The following is an 18,329-nucleotide window of genomic DNA, read 5'->3' on the forward strand; positions in this document are numbered from 1 at the left end:
TGACTGGTGATGTGAACAAATTTGGTAAGTTCATAAATCATGATGGAGGTATTATTAGAGTTGGTAACAATGCAGCCTGTCATATTACAGGGATTGGATCCGTTACTCTTGATGGTAAGACTAACACTGATGATGTTTACTTTGTTGATGGTTTGAAACATAACTTGTTAAGTGTTGGACAGTTGGTAGACAAAAGATATTTGTTGCAATTCACAGAAAAGACTTGCATTATCAAAGTCAAAGATGGTAAGCTGATTGGTACTGGAACCAGATCCAGAGGTAATGTATTTCAGTTGAATCCTACTGAAATAACATATTTGGTTGCAAAGGTTGATAGCAATTGGTTATGGCATAGAAGGTTTTGTCATATAAACTTTGATAATATTGTTAAAGTTAGCAGTACATTTGCAATGAAAGATCTTCCTAAGATTATTAAGCCTACTAATGATGTCTACAAGGAATGTATTTTGGCTAAGCAGAGGAAAGTATCTTTTCCTAGCAAGAAATTCTCTACTACATAGAAATTAGAGATTGTTCACATAGATCTGAGTTCCTGCAAGAACCAAAGGATTCTATGGTGAAAGGTATTTTATGATTTTTGTTGATGATTTCACTAGGATGATATGGGTAGCATTTCTTAAAGAATAATCTGAAGCATTTGAGAAATTTAAGATATTCAAGAATAGAGTTGAAAATGAATCTAGTGTCAAGATTAAGTGTTTAAGATCAAACAGAGGAGAGTTCACCTCTAGAGAATTCAAAATTATCTGTGAAGAGAATGGAATCAAAAGACAGTTATCTTCACCTAGAACACCTAAACAAAATGGGATTGCTGAAAGAAGAAACAAATCAGTAGCAAAAGCAGCAAGAGCGATGTTATTTGAGAATGATGTCTCAAAGACATTTTGGAGAGAAGCAGTTAACACTGGAGTATATACCCTGAACAGAGTATAGATCAGGGAAAGTATGAGCAAGACACCCTATGATTTATGGTTTGTTCATTCACCATCCGTCAAGTATTTCAGAATATTTGGAAGTAAGTGTTACATAAAGAGAGATGATGATATTGGTAACTTTGGTCCTAGAAACGATGAAGGTATGTTTCTTGGTTACTCATTGAAAAGCAAAGCATATAGATGTTTCAACTATAGAACTAAAATAATAGTTGAGTGCGCAAATGTAAGGATTGATGAAAAGTTTGGTACTAAAGAGAAGATGATAGATTATAATTCTGATGAAGAAGAGGATAATTCTGGATTTGTTAGACAGAATGCTGGAGTTCTTTTTGAGACTAACAATGACTTGCGGAATGATGTATCTATTAAGCATAGAGAAGAACAGAGATCTGAACCTAGGGAAGAGATCAGAGTTGAGATGTCAACTCTTACTTCCAGCAAAAACATGACAAAGAATCACCCTCCAAAGCAGATAATTGGGAGCAAGGATAAAGGTGTGATGACAAGGAACAGGGTGAATGAGGAATTGTGTCTAATTTCTCAAGTGGAACCTAAGAGCACAAATGAGGCATGTAAGGATGAACACTGGATGCAAGCTATGAAAGAACTAGATCAGATTGTGAAGAATGAGACATGGGAATTAGTTCCTAGACCTAAAGACAAGAATGTGATAGGAACCAAATGGGTATTCTGAAATAAGATGAATAAGAAAAGAGAAGTTGTGAGAAACAAGGCCAGACTTGTTTGTAAAGGTTACTCACAGCAAGAAGGCTAGATTATGAAGAAACCTACGCACCCGTGGCAAGAATGGAAGCAGTAAGGATGTTTTTGGCTTATGCAGCAAGTAAGAATTTCAAAGTTTATTAGATGGATGTCAAGTCAGCTTTTCTAAATGGAGAACCTGCAGAAGAAGTCTACATTGAGCAACCTGATGGATTCCCTGTAACAAAAGATAAAGATTTTGTATGCACACTAAAAAAAGCACTATATGGTCTGAAGAAAGCACCTAGAACATGGTATGCAAGGTTGGACAGGTATTTATCAAAGCTTGGATTTATTAAAGGTATAGTAGATGGTAATTTGTATTTGAGGAAAACTGATGATGGTCTATTTATCATTGTAATATTTGTGGATGACATAATATTTGGAAGAAATGATAAAGAAAGTGACAAGTTTGCTAAAGAAATGAAAAATGAATTTGAAATAAGCATGATAGGTGAAACGAAGTTTTTCCTAGGATTGCAGATTGCACAAAACAAAGATGGGACATTTATTTCACAAACTAAGTGTTTGAAAGATTTGTTGAAAATATTTGGTTTGGAAAGTTGTAAACCTGTTGGTACACCCATGATAATTGGGCACAAGTTATCCAGTAAAGATGAGACACCTACAATTGAACAAAAGTATAGATCTATGATTGGAGGATTGCAATAGCTGACACACACCAAACTTGCAATATCTGACACACACCAGACCAGATATAGCAAATGCAGTTGGGATTGTAGCAAGATTTCAAGCTGATCCACAAGAGTATCATTATGCAGCAGTAAAGAGGATATTTAGATATTTGAAAGGTACATCTGATTATGAAATATGATATGATAGATCAAGTGATTTTACCTTGTGCGCATATACTGATGCAGATTGGACAGGCAATATAGATGACAAAAAGAGCACCAGTGGTGGAGCATTCTTTCTTGGAGGAAGATTGGTTTCTTGGTTGAGCAACAAATAGGACTGTATATCTCAGAGTACAACTGAGGCAGAGTATGTTGCAACAGCAAACAACTATAGTCAAGTTATGTGGATGAAAAAAATGTTGAAGGATATTGGAATTGAGTTTACAGAACCTATTATCATTTACTATGATAAACAAGTACAGTAAGTATGTCTAAGAATCCAGTATTGCATTCTAAGACAAAGCACATATCCATAAAGTATCATGTTTTGAGAGAAAAGGCAGCAGAGAGAAATAAGGTTGGAGTATGTAAGCACTAAAGATCAGATTGCAGATATCTTTACGAAGCCTTTGCCTAAAGATACTTTTGAGTACCTAAGAGGTATGCTAGGGATTATGCCCCTACCTACTTCAAAGTAGTTGATGCAAAGAGTGCATTAGTCCAGTGGTATAGAGCACTATGATTAGACTGGACTAAATAAGATACTTCCTGTATGGGGGAGTATCTGATATGTACTGAGTCATGAAGCACTCTTGGTAATTGGTACTTGGTATTAAATAGTGTCCTTGGACACTCGAGCTGGTTGATGATAATTGGTATTGTGATTGACACCTTTGACATTGATGTCAATGGGGGGGAGAATGTACATGAAAATCATATTGAGTGAATGTACATAAGCAATGAGAAGAGAAGCACCTGTTGAAATGGCAATGGGGGAGAGTTGTCTCTTTAGGGAGATTTAGAAAGATTCGTGTAAGTGCACAGAAGAAAGTGTAAGTGCACAGATGCAGGCAGAAAGTATTGTAAGTTGTTTACTGTGAACAACTACTATTGATCCTAAAAGAACAACAATACAGTGTTCCAGAAAATTTCAGAAGATTTGATTGATGAAGAGGATTTGAGAAGATGACAATAGCAAAGTACAGTTTAGTATTCTTGGAACTTAGATGTTTTTCATCTATGTTGCCATCAATGCCAAAGGGGGAGATTGTTAGCATGAATGTTGATGATACTACATTGGGGGAATATCCTAAGCATTGAAGAGTATTGATATGTTGCATTCATGACTGTATTTGTCATTGATGTCAACATAGCAGTAATTCTATTAAGACTAGGAGAATAGCAATCAATAATCTTGGTATGCGCAGAAGCTGAGGAAGTTTCAGGTGATGTGCACTAGAGGACATGTTCCAAAGGTTGTCTAGATGACGTGGTTTAAAGGACTAAGTTTGATTCGATGTTGTATGGAAGTTACACTTGTTTTACTAGAAGCAATGCAGAAACAGAGCATTGGAAAACAGAGTTTTGATGATCTATCGCTATCTTTCATCTGAGATGTAATGAAGGTGATGCGCAAATAACAACGATAGAAGACGATCGTGTGGTGACGCCAGCATGTGAGCAAGACAAGGTTTCACACATGTAAAGTTTTGTATAGGCTCTAAGCCGACAGTGTTGTTGTAATTGTGAATTAATTAATTATCTTATTTTAATTAATTGGGAAAGCCTCAAAGCCGACTCAAGGAATTATTATGAAGATACGGTATATAGGAAAGTTGTTTTCCTTATTTGTAAGAGACTTGGACTTAGAGGATCAAGTGGAATGTGAAGTATCAGTGCACAGTGCAAGGAGTAGAATGCTTGCTAAAAGTGTGTAAGCGATCCAAGGGATCATTGGATGCACAGTATGAGATTTGGTTACAAGATCTGAAGGATTAGAAGTCTAATTGACAAGACAGAGACAGAGGAAGGAAGTACATTTCAGTTCTATTATTTTACGAGGAATAATACAGAGATCATTTCGACAGTGGGTTCTTTGATCTTAACCTTGAAGTTGTTTGGGCGGTGGGTCCAGTTGTCTTCCACAACTCCTAAGAGGGATTCAAAGTCTCCTAATAGAGACTCATATGTATTGAATGTTGTAACATACTCCTAACAGGATCTACCCTCTAACAAGGAATATTTATATTAGTACATCATCTTGTGGGTACCATCCCCACCAAGGTTTTCCTTCTAATCAAGGGTTTCCCTAGTTAACATATTTGGTGTTAATTATGTATGAGTATCTTGTTGTGGTTTCAGTTTATATTACTCACATGGCTAAGTTTGTTTAAGGTGAATGTTTGTGATAATAGTTGGATAATTGATTCACCCCCCCCTCTCTGTTATATCAGTGGACTATATATTCTAACAAGGTTTACAACCCTCCATACGAAAAACCTCATCAAAAAGTTCACAACATGCTTCCCTTGCCCCAAAAAAGATGTGCCCATCTTCCTGCCAAACCTCCAATCCCAAGAAATAATGCATCTTTCATATGTCCATCTCAAACTTTGAAGCAAGATCTTTCTAGCAACTACCTATGAGCCTATTTGCTCTAGCAATATACGAGTCATCAACATAAAGTACCAAAATGAGTGGATTGTCCCCAAACACTATAGTAGAGGTTTCAATCTGCCTCAGTCTTCTCAAAGCCCGTTTGCTGCAAGTGAGAATCAATCCTAGCATACCAAGTTTGTGGAGCTTTCTTTGAGCCATAGAGTGCCTTCTTCAGATGACACGCGTGGGACTCTCTATCTAATTGCTCGAACCATTGTAGCTACTCAATGTATAACTCCTCCTCTATAAAACCATTAAGAAATGTGGTCTTTACATCCATCTGATGCATGTTCCAACCCATCTCTATTGCAATGATTATAGCATTCCATGTGGAAGTACATCTCATTACTGGAGCAAAAGTCTCATCATAATCAATTCCCTCCACTTGAGAGAATCTTCTAGTCACAAATCAAGCCTTATACTTCTCGATGTTGCCATTTGCAATATACTTTATCTTGTACAACCATTTGTAAGTCACCGTTGACTTTCCCCCTAGTCTGGTTGCTACCTCCAAAACATCATTCTTCATGATGGAATCATACTCCACCACAGCATCCCACAAAACACTTTGGTTTGTCACCTCCTCAAAATTGTTAGGCTTTGAATCTTTTATGTCTATCACCATGGCCAAATAACTACAAAACCTCTTAGGTGCCTAACTCTCTCCAACCATCCTTTGTGGTTCACCCACTAACTCCTTGGCCTCCTTTAGGGCGTCCTAAAGCCATCTCAACCTCCACTTCACTAAAGTGACCTCCCATGGAACAACATACTCATGCCCCCTAGTCTCCTATGTGAGCTGAACTCTAAGAGAAGTTACGGTAGAGCTTGTGTCAGGTCATATGCCTTGTACACTTAAACCTTGTGAATTTGTACCTCTATCTTGTACTACCTGTAGTAGGTGAACCTATGACCCTTGAACTCTATGTCCTTGAAACCTAAGATTGTGTCCCCTGTGATGTACCATCATGTACCTATAGAACTTGGTCATGGATACCTCTCAACTCAATTGACCCCTTGAAGAATCGCTCCTCAAATCTAACATCCCTCCTCACAACAATCTTCCTTTATGTTAAATGTAAAACTAGGTCCTATAGGCCTCCAAGGTATCATTATAGCCAACAAGAGTTCAATTCTCTATAGTGGGCTCCATCTTCGTCATCTTCCGTGAAGCGAGGTGTGTGCATGTTACATACCCAAAGATGAAAATGTGACCAATATCTAGCCTCCTCCCAATGAAGACCTCCTCAAGGGTTCGGCTACCCAATGCCCTATGGATTCCTATTTTGATGATAAGCTATCATGTTACAAGCCACAACCCATAAGAATAGTGATAACCTATGATCATGTATCATAGCCTCTATTGCCTCAACAATGGCGATGTTCTTCCTCTTTGCAACCTTTTTCTGATTGGGTTATAGGGTATCATTAGCTCCCTCTTGATGCCCTCCTATTTGCAATAGTCTATAAAATCATTGGAGGTACTTGTTGACATAAGATTTATGCCACTACAACATACAGAATCAAATACTTTGTATTCTAGGATGAAATGCCAAATCTCCACATCTCTCTTGAATAAGGATGCTCATATGTTAAACAAGTATGACCAAATGAGACAACCTCGAGTCCTATATGTGGATTTTCGCTCAATTTTAATTATTTGGTATGCTAGTTATCACATAGGGACCTACATTGTTGACTCAATGAATATCAATTACTTCAACTTCTTCCAACCGAACAAACTGCAAAGGACTTTACTGGACTTAGCTTAGTCGTCGACATCAACCAAGCTAGTGTGATCTTCTAAAGGTAAATGTGGATATTCAAACTACTACCATTCATCAACGCATATCAATGTGTAAGCAATAATCAAACTAAAGCTCATAAATATGTCATTTGACAACGCAGGGCAAACTTACAATCACCAAGAATCTAGTGGTTTGGTCGATGCGAGTTAAAGAAAGATTCATCCAACATATCATGGGGATCCTTCCCATTGAGCTCGTCCTTGAATTTGGTCCTAAAATCTATTAATTCCATATAACTCTAATAATCATGACTGGTCTGAATTACAAATCTTCAGATCTAGTAAAGTATGGAGATCCTTAGAAAGAATCAATCTCTTAAATACATTATTTATATGACCTAATCAGCGTCTTTAATGGGGCACTTACTATGTTCTATTTTGCATAGTATAGTTAGTACATTTACTAACTTATCATAATTTCCTTTAGACGTTGATCGTGGCAAGATAAATTGAGATGTTTATAGAGGGCCGACTTGGTAAGAATCATGTCCTTTCTAAGGACATGCCTCTTGATTGCCTTATAAATAAGGGTTAATAATGTGGATAAAGGACGCACGAAAACTATATGGTCTACTCCATTAGCATTACTGCCCTATCCAATTTGTAGCAAGGATAAAACATTTTGCAGAATAATTATTATACACAAGATAACACTTCTTATACAGTTATGATACATTCAAAATCATCTTCAACAAGTAGAGAAAGGCATTATATCAGTTTGGTTGTTCAGAATTTGCAGAAACTTTACATGATATCAGAGCCAGGTTGTCGAACCTAAGCTCCGCAAATTGATAATCAGATTTAAAATATCTAGCAACTCCTTCTACCTTCAATGGCTAGCACAATCAAACCCGAAGATAGGTTTGATGGAAAAAAACACTTCGTTGCTTGGAAATTCAGAATTATGATGATTCTTGAAGACAATGATGTAATACAATTTGTTGATAAAGAATCCACGTGACCTGATGTTGAACCTCATAAAACTATCTGGATTAAAGGAAACAAAAAAGCCATGCAAATCATATTAGATGGGGTTAAAAATGAAATAGTACCTATGCTAATGAAAAATCAGACAGCATTTAATATTATGAGTGCATTATCAAATGCATATGAGGTTAACAATGCGACTAGAACCCTTACACTAAAAAGGCAACTAAATCATATACAAATAAAGAAAGGAGAATCTATGAATTCATACTTCCTAAGGGTGGCTAGTCTAAGAGATGAACTTGCAAGTATAGTGACCATAATTGAAGACAAAGAGCTAACACTTATGGCTATATATGGGTTACCAGATTCATGGGAAACATTCTCTCAAGGAGTAAAAGCTAGAAATAATCTTCCAGACTTCAATAGACTTAAAGGAGATTGCCTTCAAGAAGAATCTAGGAAACTTAAGAAAGAGGAAAATTGAAAACTGAAGATGGAGAACTTCATGTTCTCAACACAAATTCCTATAAAAGTAAGAAGAAGCACTTCAAGAAGAAGAACGGTAATCAAAGAAATGACAAACCTGAGAAAGACTTATCCAAATAAAATGCTTTAAATGTGAAAAATTTGGATGCTATAGAGCTAATTGCCCTGAGAATACAAAGCAGCAAGTAAATTGTACAAACGTTACGAGGAAAGAAGAAAACTATGATCCTGAGAAACGTGTATTGTATTCTGCACTATCAAATGAAGTATCAAGCACAACATGGGTAATTGATAGTGGATCATCTCGACACATTACAAGATACAAAGAAGTACTAGACTCAATATTAGAAGAAGTTAATGGCGAAGTTACCATAGGTGATCATTCCAATCATTCAGTCAAAGGAATTAGGAAGTGCACCATGAAACTGAAGTCGGGTATTTCTCTCCATCTCAAAAGAGTACTCTATGTACCAAGAATAAAGAGGAATCTAATCTCTGTTACAACACTTGAAGATGATGGACATAATGTTGCATTCATGGACAGTAAAGTAATGACCTGGTCTAAGAACTCTTCATTTAAAAAATCAAAGTTGATTAGTCAAAGAAAGGGACACTTGTATGAATTAACCATAGAACCTATTCAAGCCTTAATTCATGAAGCTACTGATATAATCAAAATGTGGCATAGAAGCTTAGGACATCTAAACTTCAAAGCCTTATCAACCATGGAGAAGATGGTTACAGGTTTACCTAAATTGAATAAAGATCATTCAAGTATATGCAAAGGATGTGCTCTGGGTAAGAACACCAAAAGTCCATTTCATGGTAGCACTAGAAAAAAAAACAATGTTTTGGAATTAGTCTACTCAAATTTATGTGGACCTACGTCTGTTCCTTCAAATTCTGGTACTATATACCTTTTATAGATGATTTCTCTAGGAAAAGATGGATTTACTTCTTAAAATGTAAAGAATCAGAAGAAATCCTTAAGAGATTTAAAGAATTCAAAACCTTCATTGAAAACTTATTAGGACACAAACTTAAAACTATTAGGACTGATAATGGAGGAGAATATACTTCAAACTTGTTTAAAGATTTTTGTAAAGAAGCAGGAATTAAGAGGGAGTATACTATTCCTTATAACCCACAGCAAAACGGGGTAGCAGAAACGAAGAATAGAACAATTATAGAAGCAGCAAGAGCTATGATATTTGATCAAAATTTAGAATATTATCTTTGGGCAGAAGCCTCTTGTACCACTGTCTACATTCAAAACAAAAGTCCTCACTCCCACCTTAGAGATAAAACTCCTAAAGAAGTCTTTTCTAAAATTAAACCAAATATAAGCCAGCTTAGGATATTTAGGTGCCCAGTATACATACATGTTCCAAAATAAAAGAGAACTAAGTTAGAACCCTCTGAGAGGAAAGATATTTTTGTCAAGTATAGTGAAACATCTAAGGCATATAGAGTTTTCATACCTGGTCAAAAAAACATTGAACTTAGTAGGGATGTAATATTTGAAGAAGATTCAGCATTCAAAAGAGCCCGTAGTTCTAAAGATCCTACACATACCTAGTTCTGAAGAAAATCATGAATCTAAGTTTCAGAGGGAGAACATTGAAGAAATTAAAAATGAAATTCAAAATCTTAATCTTGAGGAAACTCAAAATCCTAAGAAAATACCACTTTGGGCTATTAAGACTGTAGAGGAAGCACAAGACTTCATTGCACCATCTGGAACTTTCAGAGAAAGCAAAAGACCCAAAAGATTTTCTAGTTATGCAACAAACATGAGTGATTTATCTAAATCAGAACCAACCAATGTTTCAGATGCTATTAAACATACAGCTTGGAAGGATGCTATGACAGAAGAATACCAATCCATTATTAAGAATGATGTTTGGGAAATTGATCCAAGACTTTAAGGAAAATCCTTGTTTCTTCAAGTGGATATTTAAAATCAAGCATGCTACTGATGGTGGCATTGAAAAATATAAAGCCGAATTTGTAGCCAAGGGATTCTCTCAAAAGGAGGGAATTGATTATGAAGAAACTTTTGCTCCAATTACCAGATACACCTCTATAAGAGCAGCCCTAGCTATTGCAACATCAAAGGGATGGAAAGTACATCAAATGGATGTGAAAACAACATTTCTAAATGGAAAACTTACAGAAGAGGTATATTTGGAACAACCTGAAGGATTTTAAACTCATAACCCTAAAGGCTTTATTTGCAGGCTCAAAAAAACTCTCTATGGGCTTAAAACAGGCTCCAGGGGCATGGTATAAAAGAATTGATAAGTATCTCCCCAATTTAGGATTCACCAAGAATGAAGCTGATCCAAATCTCTGTTATAAAAAGGACAAAGATGATATGATAATTTTGATACTATAGGTTGACGATTTACTAATAACAGGTGATGATCATCTTATACATCAATGCAAGAAAGATCTAATCAGAGAATTTGAAATGAAAGATTTAGGATTCCTTCATTACTTCCTAGAACTGAAAGTATGGCAGAACTCTGACAACATCATACTTAATCAAGGAAAGTATACATTAGACATCTTGAAGAGATTTGGAATGTGGAACTGCAGACCTATGTCTTCTCCTATGGAGACTAATCTACATAAACTTAAGAAAACAACAACAGAATCACCTTCCATAGATTCTACTCTTTACAGACAAATGATTGGGTCTCTTATGTACTTGGTAAGTACAAGACCTGATATTTGCTATGTTGTTAATGTTTTAAGTCAGCTTATGTGTGAGCCAAAGGAGATTCACCGAGTTGCATTCAAACACATCATGAGATACTTACAAGGCACTCTTAACCTTGGGCTCAAGGATGAGAAAGTTGACTTGGACTTACATGGGTACACAAACTCAGATTGGGCTGGAAGTGTTACTGATAGGAAAAGCACTTCAAGATGTTTCAGTTTAGACTCAGCAATGATATCTTGGATATGCAGAAAGCACGCATTAGTAGCACAGAGTTCCACAGAAGCTGAATACATTTCCGCAGCAATGGCCTCCCGAGAAGCGGTTTGGCTTAGAAAGTTACTTGTGGGATTATTTGGTCAACCCATGAATCCTACTATTATTCATTGTGATAATTAGAGTTCCATCAAGCTTTCTGTGAATTCAATTTTTCATGACAGGTCCAAGCATATTGAAATTCCTTACCATTATGTAAGAGATATGGTAGACAAGAATACTGTAAAATTAGAATGCATTTGCACTGTAGATCAGACAACAAATATTCTTACCAAACCTCTCTCTCAAGTGAAGATAGATCACTTCAGGAAAAGACTTGGTATGGTTGAATTATAATACATTTGTATTCTTTAATTATTAATGAAATAATTTTGAATTAAAATTATTATGTCAAGTTATTGATCGTTATGGGCTTCACAATTTGTATTCATTATCTAAGAGGTGACGATCTCTGAGATAATGAACACTTGTATAAAAAACATTATGAGAGATGATGATCTCTTAAATAATGTGTTGAACAGTAGAGAACTACTGTCAGATCTGGATGAATTCAAGGTCATATTGTAATGTAGACATTTCTATACCTATGAGTCACAACTTGGATAAAGGAAGAATTTAATCATTCTCTGGATTTTATCCTATGCACTCGTAGATCTTAACTCAAGATCATATTGTGATATAGGTCTGCAAGTACCTATGAGTCACAACTTGGATAAAGGAAGGATTTAATCATTCTCTGTATTTTATCCTGTATGTTGCATTCCATTCAATACTATTATCACTAGTATAAGTGATAAGTCATATCACAAGAATGGTAATATGACATAGTATCATGTGTCAATGATACCACATGCTTAGAAGATTCAGATAGATATAGAGTATCAATCTATGCCTATTCATCTTGATTGATGGTGCTAGATATTTTATCTCTCAGTATAATTATCAAGTTAAGAGGGAGTGTTAATTCCATATAACTCTGACAATCATGACTGGTCTGAATTACAGATCTTCAGATCTAGTAAAGTATGGGAATCCTTAGAAAGGATAGGTCTCTTAAATACATTATTTATATGACCTAATTGGCGTCTTTAATGGGGCACTTATTATGTTATATTTTGCATAGTATAGTTAGTACATTTACTAACTAATCATAATCTCCTTTAGACGCCAATCTTGGCAATATAAATTGAGATGTTTATAGAGAGCCAACTTGGTAAGGGTCATGTCCTTTCTAAGGACATGCCTCTTGATTGCCTTATAAATAAGGGTTAATAATGTGGATAAAGGACACACGAAAATTATATGTTCTGCTCCTTTAGCATTACTGCCCTATCCGATTTGTAGCAAGGATAAAACATTTTACAAAATAGTTATTATACTCCAAATAACACTTCTTATACAGGTCATATATATTCAAGATCATCTTCAGCAAGTAGAGAAAGGCATTAGATCAGTTTGGTTGTTCAGAATTTGCAGAAACTTTACAAAATCTTGACTTCCTTGGAGCAATTAGTTTCTCCGTGTCGATCATCTTCATGTGCTGAAATTTTCCTCTCCAATTGTTTGGGACATCTTTGATTCCTTTATTCATTACCTCCTTGGTTTGGAATTTTTTAGTCTCGATCCCTCATATGGACAAGTCTGAGCATGATTACTTGCATCATAGATTGGACTCTATGTAAGAGATTGTCCCATTGTCAAGTCTATTTTTTATCCTTTCTAGCAAAAGGTTCAAAGACTATGCCAAAGAAACATTTCATCTCCCCTATTTTTGGATTCTTCATCTTCCTTGATGAGTTCTATATAGTTTTAAGTGATTGAAACATTTTTACAAAAGATCAAGAACTTCCTTTTAATTCCCGCAATCAATTTTACCTTCCTTTTTCCTGTGAATATAGCCAAAAAGGTGAGCCACATAATTTTTTGTGTTTGTGTTCTAATATCCAGTGAAACCTGTGGACTCACATCCCCCCTCCCCAAAAAAAACCTTGAAGTACTCATCCCCAAGACGTCCTCGCACTGGGTACTTGGAGAACCCAAGTACCCCCACCTCTGTCATTCTGCAACCATGCCACTGCTGGGACGGGTACTTGAATTTCTATTTGATTTTTTATTTTTGAATGTTACTATTGGGTATGTACTATGTTGGATGTTCAATGGTTCTGATTAGTGTTGCAATTTTGCTATGTTTGAATACTTCAAATTGGTATGTTGTGCTGAAACATCATTTCATAACTAGCGTTTCAAGTTCTATATGTATATTATACAACACCCCTCCACCCACCATCGTCCCGAAATTGAAGCCCTTTGTCCTCCGTCTTGGAAACTTGTCTTGATGTTCCCATGTCTTGGCAAACCGAGGCGCCAATGTTACACTACTAACATCTCTTTTTTAATTTTGTTGCTTGGTGATATATCTATCTTGCTTACTTAACATAAATAACCCTTCAACCCACCGGTGCAATGCTGGTGGAAACTTCAAACCATGTTCATGGTCTCTGTCTTTAATTTTCTAAAATGGTATCAATAATTAGATGCAAGAAGCCATATTTACTTTCTCAATGTTCATTCACTTAAAGATATCATTTTTTGGCGATTCCCTTTCCAAAGTAAGGTTCCTGAAAAGTCAAGTTTTATATTTTTATTTTAGAAGTCAAAGGTCCGCCATACAATATCGGTGCTACACTTGTCTTTATGTATTTGGATATGCATATGTAGAGTGTTTGGTGGATAATACATGTAACTCATTCACACAGTTTCAATACGTCATAATGTAAGTGCTTGGAGTAAACTTTCTATCCGACATAGTAATTGTCAGCACTTACAATTTGTCTCAGCTGCCAAAATAGCTTGATTTGTCCGACATAGTAATTGTCAGCACTTACAATTTCATAAACCAGTCATCGTATTGATTAAAATCATCAGCATAACTTACTAACCTCTTTACTTGTACATAAAAGAAAAAACACAACAGATAAACACATGGAGGACTGCTCTGTGTCTTATCTTATCTCAAATTATTTAAGTTGCCTTACGACCTAATTATGTTTGTTATACGAGTAAAAACTTACTAACAATAGATAGATTAGATGATGAATTTTTAATTGTCTCTAGGAATTCCACTCAATCGATGCAGCAAAAATTAGTGTGGCAGCTATTGGTAAAGTACACAATTAGCGAAAACCCTGCAAACTAAAAGCTGGCAATCGGATCCCTTTACGAAAACAAACCGGACGATTCAGGAAGAATAATCTGCATTACCAGAACAGGTTAAATTCAAATATAGATGTATCGCATTGATACGGTATTCTAAGAAAAGAGGTGAATTGGCTAGCTAAATGTTAGAGTGGCATCATTGCTAAAAGTGAGGAGTGAGGATGTACAAAGTAGCTTGCAACTTATGATACCAAGAATGGTGTTAGCTGTTTTGGTACATGCAACTTCGATAATTGCACTGCAAGGTGCTTCTGGTTGTGAATACAGTTTGTTGTGAAATGTAGATTTTTTTACGGGACGGGACAACAGGAACTGCGTTTGGCACCAGTTGTCGATTACTTTTTAGCGCTGAAAGTGAATAACTACTCAAAAATCGTGACCAACTCATTCTGCTAAGAGGAACGAAAAGAATGTAAAAGTTTTCAGATTCAAATCAAGACATTTCGTTCTCACCTGAGGCCATCTACCACCGCTATGGAAAACAAACTCTGCACGAGGGAGTTGCTGAGATATCAGATGACCTTCTCTCAGCCAATCCTTAGACCAATCATTCGCCCAGAGTATTTTGATGGGCACTTCTTTTATCTGGTCTGCATTTGCCCAAGCCTCGAAGTCAAAGCTAAAATTTGCACGGCTTGTAATCTCCACAATAGCCTTTACAGCATCCTTGGTTCTCAGGAGAAACCCATGGGCCTCTGCTGCAGAAGTATCGATGAGCCTAGAACAACAGGTTTTAAATAAACCCAATTGCAAAAAGGGCAACTGGGTCACTACACCCCTCAGTCCTGGCACCTTGAGAATCCACAAGGGAACGGAAGGGCTATGTGGAGTTGCATCGATGAGAGTAATGCTGCGAACCAATGAAGGGTTGCTGGCAGCCCAAACGGCGCCAGACTCAAATCCTGTATCATGAAGAACCAAATGCACTGGCCCGAGAGCTAAGGATTCAACTACCTGTCCCAAGCTGCGGCCCAACTCTTCTGCGCCACATTGCATCACTTGGTAGCTTTGGGTGACTCTGGTCTTTCTATATGGCTCTTGGTAAGGCATTTGTCCTGTCTCAATTAGCTGATCAAATGCCGAGAACAAACCCTTCTCATTTATCTCAAGGTACACATCCCTAACCCTCCCAATAAAACCAGGCCATTCCCTATCATTTTGTAAGCTGGTTTTGTCTGAAAAACCAAAGCCAGGCAGATCAGGTGCAACTGCACGAATTCCCCTGGAAGCCAGCATTGACAGGACGTTTCTGAAAGAGTATGAACTGCCTCCAAAACCATGAACCAAAACCACTGTTTCTGCATGATCTCTAGGTCCCTCGTCTCTTACAAACATTTGAATGTAGTTCCTCTCGTACCCAATTCGCACTTTGATCATCTTGCCCTTGCTATAGTGCGAGCGTAAATCAGAAGGCATGCTTAGAAACTCTGTTTTCTCGTCTCCCGGTCTAATAAGCGAGGAAAATATTACGAAGGCCAGAGTAATGATCGAGATTATGCCCACAAAGAATGCCCAGAAGAAGAAGACAGTTGGTGTCGATTCGTCTTTTTTTGTAATTGGACTTCCATTGACATCAAGATTAGAACCAGATTCATCTGATGTCGGGGCATGCTTCCGATTTCGAAGTCCTTCCCCTGCCGTGGTTTCAAACTCTTGGCGGGCAGTATCTTCTTGCTTTTTCTCTGGAGAAAGAGGTTGAATCTCTGCAATTCCACTGGATTTATCCTCCATATTCTTCTACTGCAGTATACTGACTGGACGCGTGCATTACCTTCGAAAAATGTAGGATCTTGACGAGTAGCCGGCACTTAGTATGGGTGGATTCCATAGATGTTACTTTAATCTCTTGCCTCTATATTTAAACGCATATGATCTGACAAATAGGATGGGTTAAAGGTACAATCCTTTTACAAAGGCTGATTTTGTAAGATAGGTTGTTTTTATTTATTTTTTAGTTCAATCTAGATGTAAACATGATAGTGTTATATATTTTTAAAATGTTATAATTTTTATTTTGTTCTTCAAACATAGGTGAAAAAGATTAACGATTTAGTTTTGTGATTGGTTAATGTTTTGTACTATGCAATAGATTAGTGTTGCCTATCTAGGTGAAGTATAATCTTTTCGTGGACTCATCTTCTATTAATTTGCCTCAAAATTGGTAAATGACAAAAATAAATAAAATTGATTTCTAAAGTTTAGTAATTCTTTGATTTTTATTTAAATATTTTTAAGAATGTTTCTTTTTCTTCTTCTTTTTTTTGATGAATAATTATTTTCTATTAATAAAAATATACTAAGATTACAATTCACAAAAAAAGAGTTGAGGGATACAAGATCATCCTACAAGAGTTCACACGACCGAAGTCGGAATCAGAAACTATTTATCCAAAAAAAAAAAAAAGAAGCAACCCCTCAAGCAACTAAAGCAGTGCCAGCTGACGGGGGGTGGTTCATCTCGATCATGAAATCTCCAGTCATCTTTGGGGTCGGCAGGTAGGTTGGGAACAGTCCAGCCGTCAGCAGCATCATCAGGGCCCTGGTCAGCATCCTTTGTATCAAGCCACGGAGGAGAGATGGCCAATTCCAGGTGAAAAGGCCACTTTCCAGAAACCATCTGTCGAGGACCAGGAGGAGGAGTCAGGGACCAGCCAGTGCCACCATGGAGTGGGGAAACCAAGCGGTGCCTCAACCCACCATCGCCACTGCTAGGAGAGTAGTGGCAGGAAGCCTGGGAATGCAACGTGTGTGAGCAGCGGCCTGAAGAAATGTGCCTCTAGTGGCAGCCTTTGGGCATCAAGGTATCAACTGAGGCATCTGGAGGTACCTTGGCAATAGTACAAGGGTCATTGCCCCAGTCATTAAGAAGCTCTTTTTGATGGGGATTTAATTATTTTCCCATTCATAAATTTAAAATAGTTGTCTAATGAATGAAAAAGCATCACCAAAATAATATTATTTTAAACATTTCTGGAAGCTTCTATTAACCCTGATTGTATTGATGTTATTGTTTGTAAAAGAGTCACGTCAGTTTTTATGGCATCATTGATGTCAAGCCTTACTTGGTTAGACATTGTACTAATTCAGTAGATTACTAGATCATTTAATCAATGAAGAGGATTTGAAGAAAGTATGATGATGAAAGAGTCAATATGTATGGTATTCAATGGGTACTTGAATGACATGGACTATGATGGTATAATGTTGGTATGATTGTTTTGCAATCATGTAATGTTTTTGAATTAAAAAGCAGCCAAAACAAGGGGGTTGGCCCATAAAACAGACAAACTAGTGAACCACCAGCAAATTACCAACAACCAAAATTACCCCCTACCACTTTTAACACAAAAACATTGATCAGAAGCACAACTATAAAAGTATCAATAGGCATAACACAACTGCTACATGTACTAGAACTACTAAAACTAAGAAAGCATAAAAACAAAGGCACCACCACCTTAAACCCAACAAAGTTCAACAACCAGTAGGAAAAAAACATAGAGAGTCGGAAGGAAAGGGCCCTAAGGCTTCTTGGCATCCTTCCCCCCCAGGAGGATTTTAGCCCAATCTTCCACAAGGAAGTTGAACAACATCTTGGAGTCCTCATTGGTCAGATCACCCTCCTGGTCCTTTGGCAAATGTAATGGTAGCAACAACATGGGTCACCTTGACAGTAAATTTAGTCAAGGGATTCATTCTTTCCTCCAGGGCATAGATTCTCTCCCACAGCTCATTGAAAACCATCTTTTGGACCTCCTTAGTGACCTCCTACTTGTCACAATGGTAGCCATCCACCTGCTCCTTAGTGACATTCTGCACAATCGGGGGGTTAAGTGTAACATTATCTTTGGAAGAAACCCTTACAGGAGAGGATA

The 18,329-nt window shown here is 36.9% G+C and overlaps 1 protein-coding gene across 1 annotated transcript in view; it reads right to left on the reverse strand.

Moving 5' to 3' along the window:
• AXR4 (alpha/beta-Hydrolases superfamily protein) overlaps window positions 1-16,238 on the reverse strand; it is a 34,986-nt gene extending 18,748 nt beyond the window's left edge. Inside the window, exon 1 of the mRNA XM_089789261.1 lies at window positions 14,908-16,238. Coding sequence (XP_089645387.1) covers window positions 14,908-16,185 — 1,278 coding nt within the window. The 5' untranslated portion in view covers window positions 16,186-16,238. The remainder of the gene's footprint in view (window positions 1-14,907) is intronic.
• Window positions 16,239-18,329: the final 2,091 nt, after the last annotated feature.

Source organism: Cupressus sempervirens, chromosome 6, assembly GCF_028749045.1.
Source record: "Cupressus sempervirens isolate cs-2001-9-10 chromosome 6, ASM2874904v1, whole genome shotgun sequence".
In the NCBI taxonomy this organism is placed as follows: domain Eukaryota; kingdom Viridiplantae; phylum Streptophyta; class Pinopsida; order Cupressales; family Cupressaceae; genus Cupressus; species Cupressus sempervirens.